Raw genomic sequence first — 18167 nt, 5'->3', positions numbered from 1 at the left:
TACTGTCTTTTATCGATCGCGGTTATAATATCGTTTAGGACCTTGAGTGTGGCTGAGGTGCACCCATGACCAGCTCGGAAACCGGATTGCATAGCGGAGAAGGTACGGTGGGATTCGAAATGGTCGGTGATCTGTTTGTTAACTTGGCTTTCAAATACTTTCGAAAGGCAGGGCAGGATGGATATAGGTCTGTAACAGTTTGGATCTAGAGTGTCACCCCCTTTGAAGAGGGGGATGACCGCGGCAGCTTTCCAATCTCTGGGGATCTCAGACGTTACGAAAGAGAGGTTGAACAGGCTAGAAATAGGGGTTGCGACAATTTCGGCGGCTAATTTTAGAAAGAAAGGGTCCAGATTGTCTGGCCCAGCTGATATGTAGGGGTCCAGATTTTTCAGCTCTTTCAGAACATCAGCTGTCTGAATTTGTGTGAAGGAGAAGCTGGGGGGGCATGGGCAAGTTGCAGCGGAGGGTGCAGAGCTGGTGGCCGGGGGAGTGGTAGCCAGGTGGAAAGCATGGCCAGCCGTAGCAAAATGCTTGTTGAAATTCTCGATTATTGTAGATTTATCGGTGGTGACAGTGTTTCCTAGCCTCAGTGCAGTGGGCAGTTGGGAGGAGGTGCTCTTATTTTCCATGGACTTTACAGTGTCCCAAAACTTTTTGGAGTTAGTGCTACAGGATGCACATTTCTGTTTGAAAAAGCTAGCCTTTGCTTTCCTAACTGATTGTGTATATTGGTTCCTGACTTCCCTGAAAAGTTGCATATTGCGGGGGCTGTTCGATGCTAATGCAGTACGCCACAGGATGTTTTTGTGCTTGTCAAGGGCAGTCAAGTCTGAGGAGAACCAGGGGCTATATCTGTTCTTAGTTCTGAATTTTTTGAATGGGGCATGCTTATTTAAGATTGAGAGGAAAGCACTTTTAAAGAACATGAGGTAGTCACATGGAATGCATTTCTATTAACAGGTGTGCCTTAACTTAATTTGTGGAATTTCTCTCCTTGTTAATGTGTTTGAGCCACCCTTTGCCTTGATGACAGCTTTGCACACTCTTGGCATTCTCTCAACCAGCTTCACCTGGAATGCTTTTCCAACAGTCTTGAAGGAGTTCCCACATGGTGAGCACTTGTTGGCTGCTTTTCCTTCGCTCTGCCGTCCGACTCATCCCAAACCATCTCAATTGGGTTGAGGTCGGGGGTTTGTGGAGGCCAGGTCATCTGATGCAGCACTCCATCACTCTCCTTGGTAAAATAGCCCTTACACAGCCTGGAGGTGTGTTGGGTCATTGTCCTGTTGAAAAACAAATGATAGTCCCACTAAGCCCAAACCAGATGGTGTATTGCTGCAGAATGCTGTGGTAGCCATGCTGGTTAAGTGTGCCTTGAATTATAAATAAATCACAGACAGTGTCACCAGCAAAACACCCCCACACCATAACACCTCCTCCTCCATGCTTTACGGTGGGAACTACACATGCGGAGATCATCCGTTCACCCACACTGCGTCTCACAAAGACATGGCAGTTGGAACCAAAAATCTCCAACTTGGACTCGAGACCAAAGGACAAATTTCCACCAGTCTAATGCTTGTGTTTCTTGGCCCAAGCAGGTCTCTTCTTCTTATTGGTGTCCTTTAGTAGTGGTTTCTTTGCAGCAATTTGACTATGAAGGCCTGAGTCACACCATCCCCTATGAACAGTTGATGTTGAGATGTGTCTGTGACTTGAACTCTGTGAAGCATTTATGTGGGCTGCAATTTCTGAGGCTGGTAACTCTAATGAACTTATCCTCTGCAGCAGAGGTAACTCTTGGTCTTCCATTCCTGTGGCGGTCCTCATGAGAGCCAGTTTTATCATAACGCTTGATGGTTTTTGCGACTGCACTTGAAGAAACTTTCAAAGTTCTTGAAATGTTCCATATTGACTGACCTTCCTGTCTTGAAGTAATGAAGGACTGTCGTTTCTCTTTGCTTATTTGAGCTGTTCTTGCCATAATATGGACTTGGTCTTTTACCAAATAGGGCTATCTTCTGTATACCCCCCTCCCACCAACCTTGTCACAACACAACTGATTGGCTCAAACACATTAAGAAGGAAAGAAATTCCACAAATTAACTTTTAAGAAGGCACACCTGTTAATTGAAATGGATTCCTACCTCATGAAGCTGGTTGAGAGAATTCCAAGAGTGTGCAAAGCTGTCATCAAGGCAAAGGGTGGCTATTTGAAACATCTCAAATATATTTTGGTTTGTTTAACACTTTTTTGGTTACTACATGATTCCATATGTGTTATTTCATAGTTTTGATGTCTTCACTATTATTCTACAATGTAAAAATAAAAAAACCTTGAATGAGTAGGTGTCCAAACATTTGACTGGTACTGTATGTCTCATGAGTCAATTATCATAATGCGGATATAAGCTCTCCCAATGGGCACGGTCAAATTCACTGACATAGATGTACTTTCTACCAATAAGAGTACAGAAAAATAAACATTAACTTTATTTATTCTGCTTCACATATTCCAAAGCATCCATTGTATGAGAAATATTTTGAACATCTCAAGGAGCCAACAAGAAGCAGACTGTACTAACACATTGGTTGAATGTACCCAGGGCTAAATCTATGCAGTTTACAATCATTCCTTTATAAGGACAAAGATATAAAGCACAGGTCACCAACATAACACTTACAACAAAGTTATTTACAAAAAATCACGTATGGATAGAAATACGGTATCATTACAAAGAAGATCTGCAAATCTGTTAGACGATTATTCTCCATGACAGCATGCATGAAATTATAAATCAAAATATTCTTTAAGACTCAATTCCCAAAATCATAATACTTGTTATCTCTCTGGAAATTGATCTCACTGAGCTCTAAGAAATAATACTTGTGGTGTTTCCTTACTCCCTCACAAGTTGTCATGCTAGTGGTATTTAAATATAATTAAAGCTGTTCTACAAATGTGGTCCACTCAACTCAAGAGGACTATTTCCTATTGCAGTCCATGCACAGAGTGATTGAAATTAGAACTACAAAGCAAATGCTAACCTATAATTTTCGCATACAAATTGAAAAATTATACATCAGTGTCAAATATTTTTCAATTCGCTATATCAAAAAAGTAATTCCACCCTCAAAGTACAAAAGTTACCACAATTAGTGACTCTTGGGCATTAGGGAGTCGAGTGTGACGAAGGATGAGCTCCAAAAGTAGGTTGTGTAAGGGCAGCACCACAGGAGTGAGTATATACCTGACTCACCGCAGTCACAGGCAGGTTAGCGTTTTTCGTCATGAATCTTGTTCTGGAGGCAGCTGTGCAGTGGTCAATCGCTGGCACAACCACAAAGTCATAAAATCTGATTTTAAACATAACCTTAACTACACTGCTAACCCTAATGCCTAACCCTAACCTTAAATAAAAAATTAAATGTTGACTTTGCAGCTGGCCCATCTAGCGGAAATGTCTGAGTTCTGCATCCAGGGCAAGATTCATGACAATAAACGTCAACCTGCTATTCACATAGTAGATTACCATTAACTGAAATACTGTCTCATTATTCAGTAAGTGTCACATTTTGTGTTTATGCCTTTCGGGGCGGCAGGTAGCTTAGTGGTTAAGAGCGTTGTGCCAGTAACTGAAAGGTCGCTGGTTCTAATCCCCGAGCCGACTAGGTGAAAAATCTGTCGATGTGCCCTTGAGGAAGGCACTTAACCCTAATTGCTCCTGTAAGTCGCTCTGGATAAGAGCGTCTGCTAAATGACTAAAATGTAAATGAAAAGACACTAATTCAAACTAAAAAGGAACACTACCCAGAGATGATGGTGTACAGAACCCAATAGGCCCACAATACTGATGTGGAGAATCAAAATAATCAAAATTGCTGGAGCTTAACATTACAATTGGACTATATGCTATTTTAAATGACCTCTCAAACTGAGACTGTAATTTGCTGAAGTCTGGCACAATTTGAACAGCATTTTTCTCTCTTGGGGTGTGCGAATTAAACCGGCACGATTATCATAAAGGATGATATAGGCAATTCCTTTTTCTCCACAGCCGTCACCATCTGAGGAAATGAATTAAACTCTGCTAAGTTAGAAATCAAATTATGAGCCTGGTGCCCCGAGGTCCAAAACTAGCATGTGCTCTGTGAGGATGGGCTCAGACTTCAAGCTACAACCAGGGTGAGTATGGTGTCTGTATTCGTCCAATGGACAGCCCTGCAGGGTAAGGGGAAATTTAATTCTGAATGTTGGTCATGCTTTTTGGTTCAAAATGTCATTTTATTTCATTGTGATCAAACACTGGCCTTAGCAGAAACTCACTCTAAAATGAAGGAAAAATACTCATTTTGACACAAAACAAGTGTCCCCATTATTTGACCATGCCTTTCAAGACATTGTTAAAGGTGTGTTAAAAATCCAGATAAGTAAGTATTAACTGGGATATCATATCCTGAAAATATCAGAAATGCTAGCATGTAGTAACTCCAAGTTGGAGTTTGACAAAGTAAACCCATTGAAATAATTAGTTGGACATAGAATAATTGAGTGTAGTAGGTCCACAGCCAAATGTGTTCTTGACACTGTCCCTTATGGCTTCCGGCTCTGCTGTTGCTGCTGATTGGTGGCTGGTTTTTGGAGTTCTGGATAGACCAGGAAGCCAGTGAAGGTAATATACTTGGCATGGTTGCTGTATGCTCCAAAGCCATCGCGCTGGTGGCTATAAAGCCAGACGATATCACCATGGCGCAGAGACAGCATCAGACTCTGGCTCTGCAGAGCCTTCTCAGCGTCACTGTCATCGTAGATCATGGCCTGCACCTCCAGGTGGTTCTTCATCAGCTTGACTGACAGTGTTTTGTGGGGAAGCTTGCCAGCATTGAAGGAGAAGAAGTAGGCTCCTGGAATACGGCAGGTGAATACACCTTCAGTGACGTTAAAGTCAGCGCCAATGTTGACAAAGTCTGTGTCAAAGGCGATAGGACGGTGCTCTGGGAAGCCCTGGTCCACCCCTACGATGCTCTGAGTGCGGCCAACAGAGAAGGCTGACCTCTGGTCCTCCTCTTCATCCTCTACCTCCTCTCTCTTCTCTACGTTGTCCCTTTCTCCCAGCCCATCCTGGTCTGTTAGGGTGTGGTCATTGGCAGTCGCTTCGTTTCCATGCATGGGAGTTGGGTCCTCGTGCTTGGGGTCTTGGAAGGTGTAGGTGTCAGGGTAGATTAGGTAGCCGTTAAAGGTGGTGTAGTGACCAGTGTTGCTGTAGATGGCATAGCGGGGGTCACCGTGAAGGCGGAGCCAGACTGTGTCACCAAAGTCCAGCTGTAGCATGGCGCTTTGGCTCTGCACCTTACGCTGCTCTCCTGCATTCTCATCATACACAATGGCCTGCACCTCGTTCCTGTTCTTCATTAGCATGACTGACAGGTCACGACGGGGGAACTTCCCCACTGTGAAGGAGAAGTAGTATGCTCCGGGGATGCGGCAGCGGAACATGCCTGCCTTTGAATCAAAGTCCCCACCGATGTTAACATACTCCTTGTCAAAGGTCACCACCATCTTTGGTCCACCCTCCATGCTGCTGGTGCGTGCCACTGAGAAGGCAGACCGCTGTTCTGCATCCTCAGGCAGGCGAGCGAAGGCCCACGTGCAGGTTACATGACACATCAGGCCAATCAGGAGACGGCTAGCTGGTATCGTCATCTTTCCTGTTGGGAAAAGGATTGACCCAGTTAATAACACAACAAAGTCAGGTGCTTAATCTCAATATAATACACAACAGATATACTCTACTCTGAATTGACTGTGTGTCAACTATCGAATAGCTCAAGGCTTTGCCAGCTCAATTCAGAAGTAAAATCAGAAACAAGTGAGATTGTTATTAGTGATTCAGTCCTACCTGGATCCATTGAGGATTCAATCTTCTCTCAGACACTTGCTTTGAAAATATGTTTACCCCAAACGGAAGCAGCATTAATACGTTCCTAATTAGCATAGGCTTTCATTTTACTCGGCTAATGAAGGAACAAAAAAGATGGACAGCCGAGGGCAAATATTATTGTCTGAGGTGCCAAACCAACTGGAGATAACACACATTCACCTTCACTCGAAGTCATCCGTTTACTCAACATCAATTATATCACAACTTAATTCTCTCCTGTCTCATCACTATATTGAACCCAATATCTTTGTGAATGTGATAGTGCTTTGACAAAGGAGCTTGCTCTGAAACACGTCAGCAATCAACATCATTGAAAGGAATTAAGCTGCTGTCCTGAACCTTCTTTTATAATTGCATCTTTGTAAATGTTTTAACATTCTCTATGTGCAAGTTATTATAGTCAGTGTGCATAATTATGTCCACCATTTAAAGGCTTGATCCCAAATACAAAGTCACACTAACCGGACTGTTATTTTTTTTTAAATTGAGGGTTAACAAAGTCTGGTCTACTAGGTCCTATCATGTGTCAAATGTCTGTGTATGTTGCAGTAATTATTGATTTTAGGATCAATGTGGGCAGATTTCGCTATCATTGTCATTACCTAGTACAAATTTGTCCCTATCTTCTGTTGAGGTTCAAAACATCTATTTGTGTCTAATGGGACGCTGCTGATGCAAAACATAATCTTCTCTTCCTGCCTGTGTGGTCATCAGTAAAGCCATAACAGAAGCGGACCTGTCAGAAGGAGTTTCAGGCAATGTCTTAAGTTCACTTTACCAACATACAGTAGGTTATTCCATGGGGAGTCTTCTAATTTCAAACAGTAAAGGAATTAAACAGAAAAAAATGAGATCCCATGGGATTGATATTACTATTTATAAACAGCACTTGGGCTGATATGAACACAATACACATAGTTCTCTTCCTTGCCTCTATCATTAAATTGGGGCTGAACTCACCGATTCTGCATGTGATTTTCTGTTGTTCATGAATAAAGACGAGATTTGCATCTTGGGGATGTGGTTCGATGTGGGTGTGTTATGTTTGCTACATCGTACCCTGGCAGTTATTGTTGTTTGTCCCTCTTGAGTCACGGTCGCAACATTTCTCCCTCAAAATATTCAGAATTAATCTAAGGTAAATCAAGAAATCTATAATTAATTTGGACGTTTTGTTTTTACAACTTTCTCACTATCTATTACCAGAGTGTGCGTCTGTCTGACAGGGTTTCATTTAATTGCAAATCATGTTATAAAACAGGTCGCGGCAGAACACAAGACGCTTGCAAATGGGTTTAGAATTTTGGAATAATGACAAGTAGCTGTTGGGATGCAAGTGCGCAATGTCTCAATTCTCATTTTGCCCAAAACAGTGGCAGACTCAATGATCACTATCAAACACATCAGCATGTGGCCACTCGATAAAGGGCTTATGAGCCAATTGTGTTCTTTCAACATAACATTGGTGACGTGTTGTCTTATGTAAACCAGTCAGAGGCGCTGCATAATGTGAGCAGGTCTGTCTCACTGTCTGTAGGTTCTGCTGTGCAATTGGATAGAGCACAATCAGTGCAGCTGTTTCTCCGTGCATGACAATTCTCCCTAGGCATTACCATCCCGTGTTAGTGGGCAAGTGGACATGATCGAAATCACCTCTGAAATATCCAATGGAACTAGGAATGTAACAGCTGTTGCAAATCTCAGTTTTGGAAGATACTGACTTTATGATTAAAATTATGCTATTTACCCATTGTAGTACATTTTTACACTGACTAATATAGATGCAACATAGGCCGTTTTCAACTAGAGAAATATTTTTGGGCTTCAGCTGCTCTTTAAGGACTGTGAGGCTTACGGTCAAAGACAGTTCTAGTATTGTGTGACAGCAGCCTCAATGATTTGCTACATTCTGCATTTGACCAGCCTGCTGCAAAAAGGTTACTCATTTCTTTATGGTTGATGCAGAGTGACATGTTGAAACATGCTCCATGAGCGCAGCATCCCTGTTTCCATCCAAAGATGAATCAATCGCTAGTGAATAAATCTAAATAGCAAGCCTTTGATGCTGACTGAGAGCTGAGTCTTGCCCTTACAGTGTAGATATTCATCACATCTTCAATTACATTGGAGGCATTTACAATTCTATTTTTTTCTATTCAACCAAATATCAACAGAATACATAATCATTTCTATTTGGAATGTTGATAGCTTTGTTTGTAATTATTTAATATTCTGAAATATTTTGAGTTTTAGGGACGCTGTGAAATAACCAGGCCTATGAGAGTCCAAAATGTGTTGGAGTGAGCAGCATTTCCTCACTTTAATGTTGTTGGTGAAAAGCATTCCACCACGCTGAGCCATCTGCTGGAGGTGATAACAAACAAATGCTCAGAAATGAATAAGTCCCAATGGTGGCCAAATAGTCTCATCCCTGGAGTGTGGATGGATCCAAAAGTGGGCCTAGGTTGTGGAATGTTAATTTAGAGAAGTGCAATAGGTAGACTCTCAGTTAAGGGATATTACTTAAACGTAAGTATTAGCCTATCGTACATTTGCAATGAAATGAATCAATTACTGGAATGAATTCTCGTAGTATACTCAAGTAAAATGTCACATACTATATAACAAATATGATATGTCATATGTGCAACATATAGTATATTTTTCTGAGATCAGATGTGGTTTGATGGGTTTACTGCTTTTCTTTCTGAGGCAGAAGCTACTACTTTTAAGTGTTCATGTAGTGGTGGCCCTATGACGTTCTCTATCCCATTTTCTATCCTTCTGTGGATGAAAACAAACAGAGGGCCATTGTTCCTGGGTGGGGACACAACCTCCCCATCTGCTAGGGTCAAAATGAAAGAAGCACTTGTCACTACCATGTACAGTTTCATATGTCTCCACAGCTTTTCAGACATGGCTATCAGATGCATTTTCTCTGTCCCCATAAAGTGGGTACGTGTTTTAATACAGTACAGTGCATGTCATCTTTACAGTTCCAAGGTTTGCAAGCAGAATTGCACACAAAACATCCATTGTGCTCTGAACAAATATTTCCGTAGCTCCCAATAATTCCTTGAGTTAAACCCACCCACCAGAAGCACAATTGAAAACGCTTTGTCTGCTGAATCTTGTAGGCAGGGAGACAGGATTACTAAAACCTCAACATTTGGCATTGACCCACAAAAACATGTAATCAAGCACAAACTAATTTGTGCAAGCACATAACCGTGGCAATAGCACTGCTGTCAAGGGTAAAAATCAACAGCGTTGAAAATTATGCCCTGATAATTAGGTTTTCAATAACCCAGCATACCCACAATCCAGGTGTTGTTTATATAGGATTATGTTAATCAGACATCATCATGTTGCTACAGCATATTTTAGGTTCATGCTATGTGATACACAAGGTTTAAATTGCTTCAAAAAAATCTACATTTGTTTATTGCGTTCTCATGTTTTGGTCTGTTTTCAAACCCACCATGGGTCTATTTGGCTTCTCTTATTTATTCATATTGTTCTTCTATACTTCTTCTTATATTTCAATTTACAGGATATACTACACAGAGGATAATACTGTATATCCCACTCATGAAAATCAACAGAGAAAAAACAAGTTAAAAGCCTACATTTTCATAGTAACTGAAATAAGACTTCTGTATGAAATGTTTTTTTTCATGTTCAAAGAACATCATTGCCACACACCTAAAGGGAATGAGAGGCAATCTCATGTAACGATCCCGGCAGTCTGAGTCGGGTCCTGTCTGGTGACTAGTTTTTCTGTTCGTGATCTCCAGTTTCCCGAGGGTTCGGGAACGCTCCGGGGAGCTCTCTTGATTTCCGCACCTGCATCCCATCAGCAATCTGCACACCTGGTCCTGATCATCACCCTTCTTAGGCTCTGGCCTAACATCCATTCCCTGCCGGATCGTTAGCCATGAACAGTAGGTTTACCAGAGTATCAGTCTTAGAGCCTAGCGTTAGTTTTGTTGTTTTTGCACCTTGTTGGTTTGTTGCTTACTTACCCCCGTTTTGTTCCATCTGCAGTCACCCGTCCGGAACCTTCATCCAACCTCTGCCTGGTGGTCGGCGGCTGCCGACCCAGGATGGGATCAACCACTGCACCCCCAACAACTAATCAACGCCGCCCGCTCTGTTCCCTGGATTATTCAGCATCACTCTTGAATTTGTAAATAAACACTCACCTTCGTTTCAACTTACCTTGTCCTGGTCTGCTTCTGGGTTCTGGCTTAGCAACTCGTGACAGAACGATCCGGCCAGTAATGAACCCAGCGGACCTGGACTCTGTTCGCCATGCCATTACCCAGCAGGAGAAGATGTTGGGCCATCATAGCACGGTACTACAGGAGATCGCGTTGTCAGTTCGGAACCTTTCTACCGGTCTGACGGAGGTCCAGAACCAACGCAAGTGTCCGGTGGAGGATCCACTACCGGTTTCACCCATCTCGCCTGCCGCTTCTGAAGCTGTGTCCTTCCGTGAGCCCAAGGTTCCGACGCCGGATAAATATGAGGGGAGCTGGGAAGATGCCGTTCCTTCCTTATGCAGTGTGGATTAGTGTTCGATCTACAGCCCTACTCTTATGCCACAGACAAGGCTAGGATAGCCTTTGTGATTGAGTTGCTGCGTGGTCGAGCGCTGGAGTGGGCTTCAGCCGTTTGGGAACGACAGGATCCCTGCATGGCTTCATACCAGGGGTTCACGGCCGAGATGAGGAAGCTCTTCGACCATTCCGTCCGAGGGAGGGACGCAGCTAGGCGCCTGTTTTCGCTTCGCCAAGGAACTCGCAGCGTGGCCGACTTCGTGATCGAGTTCAAGACGTTGGCTGTGGAGAGTGGGTGGAATGAGGAGGCTCTGCAAGCGGCCTTTTACCAGGGTCTGTCGGAGCAGCTCAAGGATGAGTTGATCTCCTATCCGGAGCCTAGTGACCTGGACAGCTTGGTAGCCTTGTCTATTCGGGTGGATAATCGAGTCCGAGAGCGAAGGAGGGAGAAGCAATGGGTTCCGTCCCAACCGATCAGCTTCTCAGGTTCCAGTCGGGTCGTCAAACTGCGCGGCTCGCTAAAGTTGGGAGGACTTTTAGCGAGCCAGTTTCGACCTCTCAATACCTCTGTCAGACCCCGTTTCCCGGCTACCCTTATGAACAGGAATCAGAGCTTAGCGATTAACGCTTTTATCGATTCAGGTGCCGATGGAAGCTTTCTAGATGCCGAGTTGGTGGAACAGCTGGGGCTTTCCAAGGAGCAATTGCCGGAAGCCATTGAAGCTACCACTCTGGACGGCAGTAGTCTGGCACGTATCACGATGAGGACTGAACCGGTTAAGATGCGGTTGTCGGGGAATCATTCTGAGATGATTTCATTCTTCATTCTGCCGTCTTCCCATGTTCCTCTGGTCCTTGGATACCCCTGGCTGAAGGAACACAATCCCACGTTCGATTGGGTGACGGGCAAGGTAACGAGTTGGAGCCTTGATTGTCATGCTAACTGTCTCAAGACTGCCTGCCCCCATTCGGTTCCCAGTCAGGTGATTGAGGCTAAACCCTCAGATTTGTCCCTGGTTCCCGAGACATATCACGATTTGGGGGAAGTGTTCAGTAAGCAGAAGGCTCTGTCACTCCCCTCCCCACCGACCATATGATTGTGCCATCAACCTGTTCCCTGGAGCTGTCTACCCCAAGGGAAGGTTATACAGTATCTCCCGACCTGAACGTGAGGCTTTGGAGACCTACATCAAGGAGTCCCTAGCTGCTGGTCTCGTTCGTCCCTCGTCATCACCCCTGGGGGCAGGATTCTTCTTTGTGGGTAAGAAGGATGGCTCTCTTCGACCGTGTATTGATTATCGGGGGTTGAATGACATCACGGTCAAGAACAAGTATCCCCTGCCCTTGATGAGTTCTGCCTTCGACTCCTTACAGGGTGCTACGGTGTTCACCAAGCTAGACCTACGCAATGCGTATCACATGGTCCGGATCAGAGAGGGGGACGAGTGGTTGACGGGTTTCAATACACCGATGGGTCACTTGAGTATCAGGTGATGCCGTTTGGACTGACCAATGCTCCAGCGGTATTCCAGAGTATGGTGAACGACGTCCTGAGAGATATGATCGGTCTCTTTGTGTTTGTTTACCTGGATGACATTCTGATCTTCTCGAAGGAACCTTCCGACCACGTCCAGCATGTCCGGCAGGTTCTGCAGCGATTGTTGGAGAATCGCCTGTTCGTGAAGGCCGAGAAGTGCGAGTTTCACGCCCACACGACATCCTTTCTCGGGTACATCATCTCCAGGGGAGAGATTAGGATGGACCAGGAGAAGGTTAGAGCGGTTCTGGAATGGGCCCAGCCCGGTACGAGATTGCAGCTCCAGAGATTTTTTGGGTTTTGCGAATTTCTACCGCAGATTCATCCGGGATTACAGCCGTGTGGCCGCTCCGTTAACTGCCTTGACGTCCAGTATCAGGACCTTCAAGTGGAATCCGGAGGCGGATCGAGCGTTTCTGGATTTGAAGAGGCGATTCACCAACGCACCGATTCTCTCTCAACCGGACACGGCCCGTCAGTTCGTCGTTGAAGTGGACGCGTCTGATGTGGGAGTTGGCGCCATCCTGTCGCAGCGATGCTCCACGGACAGTAAACTCCATCCCTGCGCCTACTACTCTCGTCGCCTTTCGCCTGCGGAGAGGAATTACGATGTGGGTAACCGGGAGCTTCTCGCGGTGAAACTTGCCTTGGAGGAGTGGCGCCACTGGTTGAAGGGGGCGGAGCAACCGTTTATGGTCTGGACTGACCACAAGAATCTTGCTTACGTGCAATCGGCTAAACGTCTCAACTCCCGTCAGGCCAGGTGGGCGTTGTTTTTCGGACGATTCAAGTTTTCCCTGACGTTCCGACCTGGATCTAAGAACGGCAAGGCGGACGCCTTGTCCCGGATGTTCTCCAAGACGGAGGAGAGTGGGTCCAAGACCGAGACAATTCTCCCCCGGAACTGCGTCGTGGGAGCAGTTATGTGGAAGATTGAGGAGGAGGTGCTGGCGGCCCTTCGGACTCAGCCCGGTCCCGGTAACGGTCCACCCGGTCGGTTGTTTGTGCCTGAGTCGGTTCGTCCTGCTGTCCTCAAATGGTCCCACGCCAGCAAGATGGCTTGTCACCCTGGCGTGGCTCGGACAATGGCGTTTCTTCGCAGACGTTTTTGGTGGCCTGCCATGGCCGAGGATACTCGGGGTTTTGTTGCTGCCTGTCCAGTGTGTGCGCAGAATAAGAGTACCAATCGGCCCAGCTCTGGACTACTTCACCCCCTTCCTATTCCCCGGCGACCATGGTCGCATCTGGCCCTGGACTTCGTCACTGGGTTGCCCGCTTCTGAGGGGAACACGGTCGTTCTGACTATCGTGGACAGATTCAGCAAGTTCGCCCACTTTGTGCCAATTGCCAAGCTTCCCTCTGCCTCGGAGACGTCCGAGATCCTGGTTAGGGAGGTTTTCAGGGTCCACGGGTTGCCCAGTGATATCGTTTCCGACCGTGGCCCTCAGTTTACCTCTGCTGTCTGGAAGTCCTTCTGTTTGGCCATTGGAGCTACAGTCAGTCTCACATCTGGTTTTCACCCCCAATCCAATGGTCAGGCGGAGAGAGCCAACCAGAAGATGGAATCCACGCTACGCTGCCTGGTCTCTTCCAACCCCACCTCCTGGGTCTCTCAGTTGCCTTGGGTTGAGTATGCCCACAATACTCTCCCTACATCTGCCACTGGGATGTCTCCCTTCCAGTGCCTGTATGGCTACCAACCTCCCCTGTTCCCTTCTCAGGAGAAGGAGCTCTCAGTGCCTTCTGTTCAGGCCCATATTCGTCGTTGCCACCGGACCTGGCATCGGGCCAGAAAGGCACTCCTTAGAGTTTCGGACCGGTATCAGCTCCAGGCGAATCGTCGCCGGATCCCCGCTCCCACCTATTCCATCGGAGATAGGGTCTGGTTGGCCACACGGGATCTTCCGTTACGGACTGAGTCTAGGAAGTTGTTACCGAAGTTCATTGGTCCGTTTGTGGTGGAGAAGGTGATCAATCCGGTGGCAGTTCGACTCAAACTCCCGAGGACGCTCAGAGTCCATCCCACCTTTCATGTCTCCTGCCTCAAGCCTGTTTTCCTCAGTCCTCTGTTGCCTCCTCCGCCTCCTCCTCCTCCTCCTCGGATGATCGGAGGTGGTCCTGCCTACACGGTGCGTCGCATCATGGATTCCAGACGGCGGGGCCGGGGTTTCCAGTATCTCGTGGACTGGGAGGGGGTATGGTCCTGAAGAGAGGAGTTGGATTCCGCGGCGACAGGTCCTAGATGCTGACCTCATCAGTGACTTCTACCGCCTCCATCCTGGCGCTCCGGGAGTCCGCCCGGTGGCGTTCGTCGGAGGGGGGTACTGTAACGATCCCGGCAGTCTGAGTCGGGTCCTGTCTGGTGACTAGTTTTTCTGTTCGTGATCTCCAGTTTCCCGAGGGTTCGGGAACGCTCCGGGGAGCTCTCTTGATTTCCGCACCTGCATCCCATCAGCAATCTGCACACCTGGTCCTGATCATCACCCTTCTTAGGCTCTGGCCTAACATCCATTCCCTGCCGGATCGTTAGCCATGAACAGTAGGTTTACCAGAGTATCAGTCTTAGAGCCTAGCGTTAGTTTTGTTGTTTTTGCACCTTGTTGGTTTGTTGCTTACTTACCCCCGTTTTGTTCCATCTGCAGTCACCCGTCCGGAACCTTCATCCAACCTCTGCCTGGTGGTCGGCGGCTGCCGACCCAGGATGGGATCAACCACTGCACCCCCAACAACTAATCAACGCCGCCCGCTCTGTTCCCTGGATTATTCAGCATCACTCTTGAATTTGTAAATAAACACTCACCTTCGTTTCAACTTACCTTGTCCTGGTCTGCTTCTGGGTTCTGGCTTAGCAACTCGTGACATCTCAAGTGAGCCACTCAATCTCTCTTATAGGCATAAAGTGGTGAAATAGTCCCCTCTCTACATTTACATCATTTACATTTTAGTCATTTAGCAGACGCTCTTATCCAGAGCGACTTACAGTTAGTGAATACATTTTTTTTTATACTGGCCCTACCATATGATCAGCCTCTGAACATGACCTGCTCAATCCTAATTCCAGCATAATAGCATCCCTCTGTCAGCTATCTGTGGTAATTCATGTAATTATTCCTGTACCGCCACTATGCCATAGTTACAACCATGTAGGCACCAGACATATGGCTGATACCATAGCCTTTGTCATCCTATCGTTGATCTATGAACAATAGTTAATTTGCTTAGTTGGCGCATTTACCAAAGGAAGATGTGCATACTTTGCTTAAATTTACAATAACATGTAAAGTTAAGTGTTGACTGTAGATTTTCCTCTCAATAAACTCACCACCCTTCTCTCTGCATTTCCAAAATTGACATTTCTGCTTAGCATCACCTACTTCTGCTTTGAGTAAGGACTGTTTTTATTATCTTTGCACCATTGACATTGGGGATCAGATTGATATTTTCTTCGACAGCACAGGCAACAGACCCATGGTTAAGTAAATTTTTTTTACATCTGCCCCTGAGTGTGGATGCATATCAAAGTGCAGACTTCAGTCAGAGGACCTTGGTATCTGAGATGATATGAAGGGTCCCTGCCGCTTCTGTCCCTCTTATTAGTCACATCCTCGCCAGATGTCATCTCACTGCTCAAGTGGAGCCTTAACACGAGGCAGGGATCTGTCACCATCTGGGATCATTGGCTCAAACGAGGGAAAAGGGGTAGGAGAGAGAGAACCAGCAACAGGGGGAAATGAGAGCAAAGAGCTTTTTAAAACGTCAGGCTTGAGAATGAATCTGTGTCTGTGAAACTATTTTGTACTATTTGACGTTTCACGCATACCACCATGATTAAATAACGGAGAGGAAAAGCTTTCCATGGACTGGCCCTTGATGCACCTTCCCATCATTTATAATGTGACAGCAGTAATGACCCAGGAGCACATAGACACAGTACATTAACAGCGAAGCACGGTTTGTGTTCGATCTACACCCTACCAACAGGAGCAAGTCGCCTGGCGAGAATCTCACATATTGATTGTGTGAAGATAAGAGAGGCTCACTGAGCGGTTGGCTTGACAGCTCCCCAAATGGGTCCATAGATGGACTGGCTTCAAATGGGTCTCAAGATTTGCAGTATCAAACACAGCCACTGTTTGGGGACTGCAGGGACCTCTTCACAACAACCACTGCCCATGGGACAATGTATGAAACTGTCAGGCCCACTTCTCCCTTTACTTGATGAACATGGCATGGGTACTCGTTATACATGATACTCCCATCAGCGCTATCGTCTAATCAAATTTCATTGGTTGCGTACAAAGTTTTGCGGGTGCAGCGAAATGCTTATGTTCCTAGTTCCTATCAATCAATGCAGTAAATCACAATTATCCTTCCAGATCTCTCTATCCTACAGTATCATATACCTCTACAGTAGGGCGAGATTAGTTGCACTGGGACGTTTTTAAATTAAGACGATTTAATATTAGCAACAAAAAATAAAATACCGTAATGACATTGATATTCCCTCTGTGTGAAATATCAAACACTTTGACGTTTAGCAGTCTTGTTTTGTATTGTAAACTTTTGTGGTTAAAACCAGAGATCTAGATACTTAACTATAGTGACAACTCTGCTGAATGTGTGTATGACTGAGCCTGTAATCCTCCTACTCACATTTTGAAGAAGAAAATGAAAACATCAACTCCCTCTAACTAGGCCACCTGCCTGACTGAGTTTACGTTTGTATGTTTCTTTCTGCTTTTATGTACCAATTGGAATTGGTTAAGATTAAAGCCCCCTCAGTGTTTTATCATCTCCTTTCTTCTCTATACCTCCCACTGCTGTTGACAGCTCAACCTGAACCTGGGATTGGGTGGGAGATGATGGAGGTGCTCTTTCTTTGTTAGCGTTCTCCATGTACTGTAGATTAATATTCTATATACCATGCCCACGCATCCTCCTGCAAGATCTTATTACCATCTTCTGGTCTATGTATTGGAAGCACTCAAATATGAACAAAAGAAGAGAAATTGAGAATACAACAGGAAATGTACAAAGGCAGAGAGCATTGTAGCCGGAGTCAACTAATAAACCACAATCTCAAGCTTACAGCAATCCTCTCAAATCCCTGAGATAAAGAGTGGTACATGATAGATGAAATGATACATTCCTATATACTCAGCAGTGTTTGGCACCCCGTCCGTTTTGATGTTGCTGTAGATCAGTGCAGACAAATAATGCATGTTGCTTGGTCGCGACAAGACTGTAAAATGCACAGCATCTACTCCATGCAAGAGACAAAAAGTAACCCACTCTGTACTGCAGTAACCCCCTCTATACTGCAGTAACCCTTCATTCAAGGTGTCCTTACCTCTGTGTAGGAGGAGACTGTGCTGTCGGAGAGGAATGCTCAAAGTTCTCTAAAAGGGCTCTGCACCAGGAAGCGTTCACAGTCTTTATGTGTATCAACCTGCTGCTGCTGTCTGGGAGTCTGTGTGAGCAGCACACACACATATACACACACACTGGAGGATATGAGAGTGATAAAGGGGCTCCTCATCTGATCAGGGAGACTCTGGAAGTGCAGAGCGCTCCTCTACTAAGGTTCTGCAGCGGGGTGACACAAGGGGGGATTGGAAAAGGTGGGGGGATTTCTGATGTGATGTCTCGGCATGATCTTTCATGTATCTCAAACAGATAATGTGTTTACAGAATGTGTCTATATTTTCTAATTGGATGTTTGTGAATATGTTTGTTTGCATGTGTGCATAATGTTGTGTGGTGTGTGTGTGTCTTTGTGTGTGTCTGTCTGTGTGTGTGTGTGTGTGTGTGTGTGTGTGTGTGTGTGTGTGTGTGTGTGTGTCTGTGTGTGTGTGTGTGTGTGAGTGTGAGTGTGTGTGTGTGTGTGTGTGTGCGTGCGCGCACCCGTGCGTGTGTGCTCAAATGAAAGGGGAGGAGAGAGCCTGTCAGGGTTTAATCACTGTAGGGCTTTGTTATATGGCAACAATGTTGCCAATTTCACACTCATCCACATTCTAATAGTCATTATCCTCATTCTCAGTGGGGAAGAGGGTGGAAGAAGGATAGGATGTAATGCCCTCAAATTGAAATTCATCTAACAATACTTATTTAATAATCTTATTC

The 18167-nt window shown here is 45.5% G+C and overlaps 1 protein-coding gene across 1 annotated transcript; it reads right to left on the bottom strand.

Moving 5' to 3' along the window:
- Positions 1-3442: 3442 nt before the first annotated feature.
- On the bottom strand, positions 3443-17577 carry LOC121534835 (complement C1q tumor necrosis factor-related protein 4-like). Its single transcript, XM_041841386.2, has 2 exons — positions 17395-17577; positions 3443-5712 (listed from the first exon to the last, which is right to left on the bottom strand). The coding sequence occupies exon 2, from the start codon at positions 5705-5707 to the stop codon at positions 4598-4600; it is 1110 nt and encodes a 369-aa protein (XP_041697320.2). The 5' UTR covers positions 5708-5712; positions 17395-17577; the 3' UTR covers positions 3443-4597.
- Positions 17578-18167: the final 590 nt, after the last annotated feature.

This window comes from Coregonus clupeaformis, chromosome 21 (genome assembly GCF_020615455.1).
Source record: "Coregonus clupeaformis isolate EN_2021a chromosome 21, ASM2061545v1, whole genome shotgun sequence".
NCBI lineage: Eukaryota > Metazoa > Chordata > Actinopteri > Salmoniformes > Salmonidae > Coregonus > Coregonus clupeaformis.
This window is presented reverse-complemented; position numbering and strand designations above follow the sequence as displayed.

Excerpts from the sequence above, each read along its gene's own strand:
- LOC121534835 (XM_041841386.2), bottom strand. The coding sequence starts at position 5,707 with ATGACGATACCAGCTAGCCGTCTCCTGATTGGCCTGATGTGTCATGTA.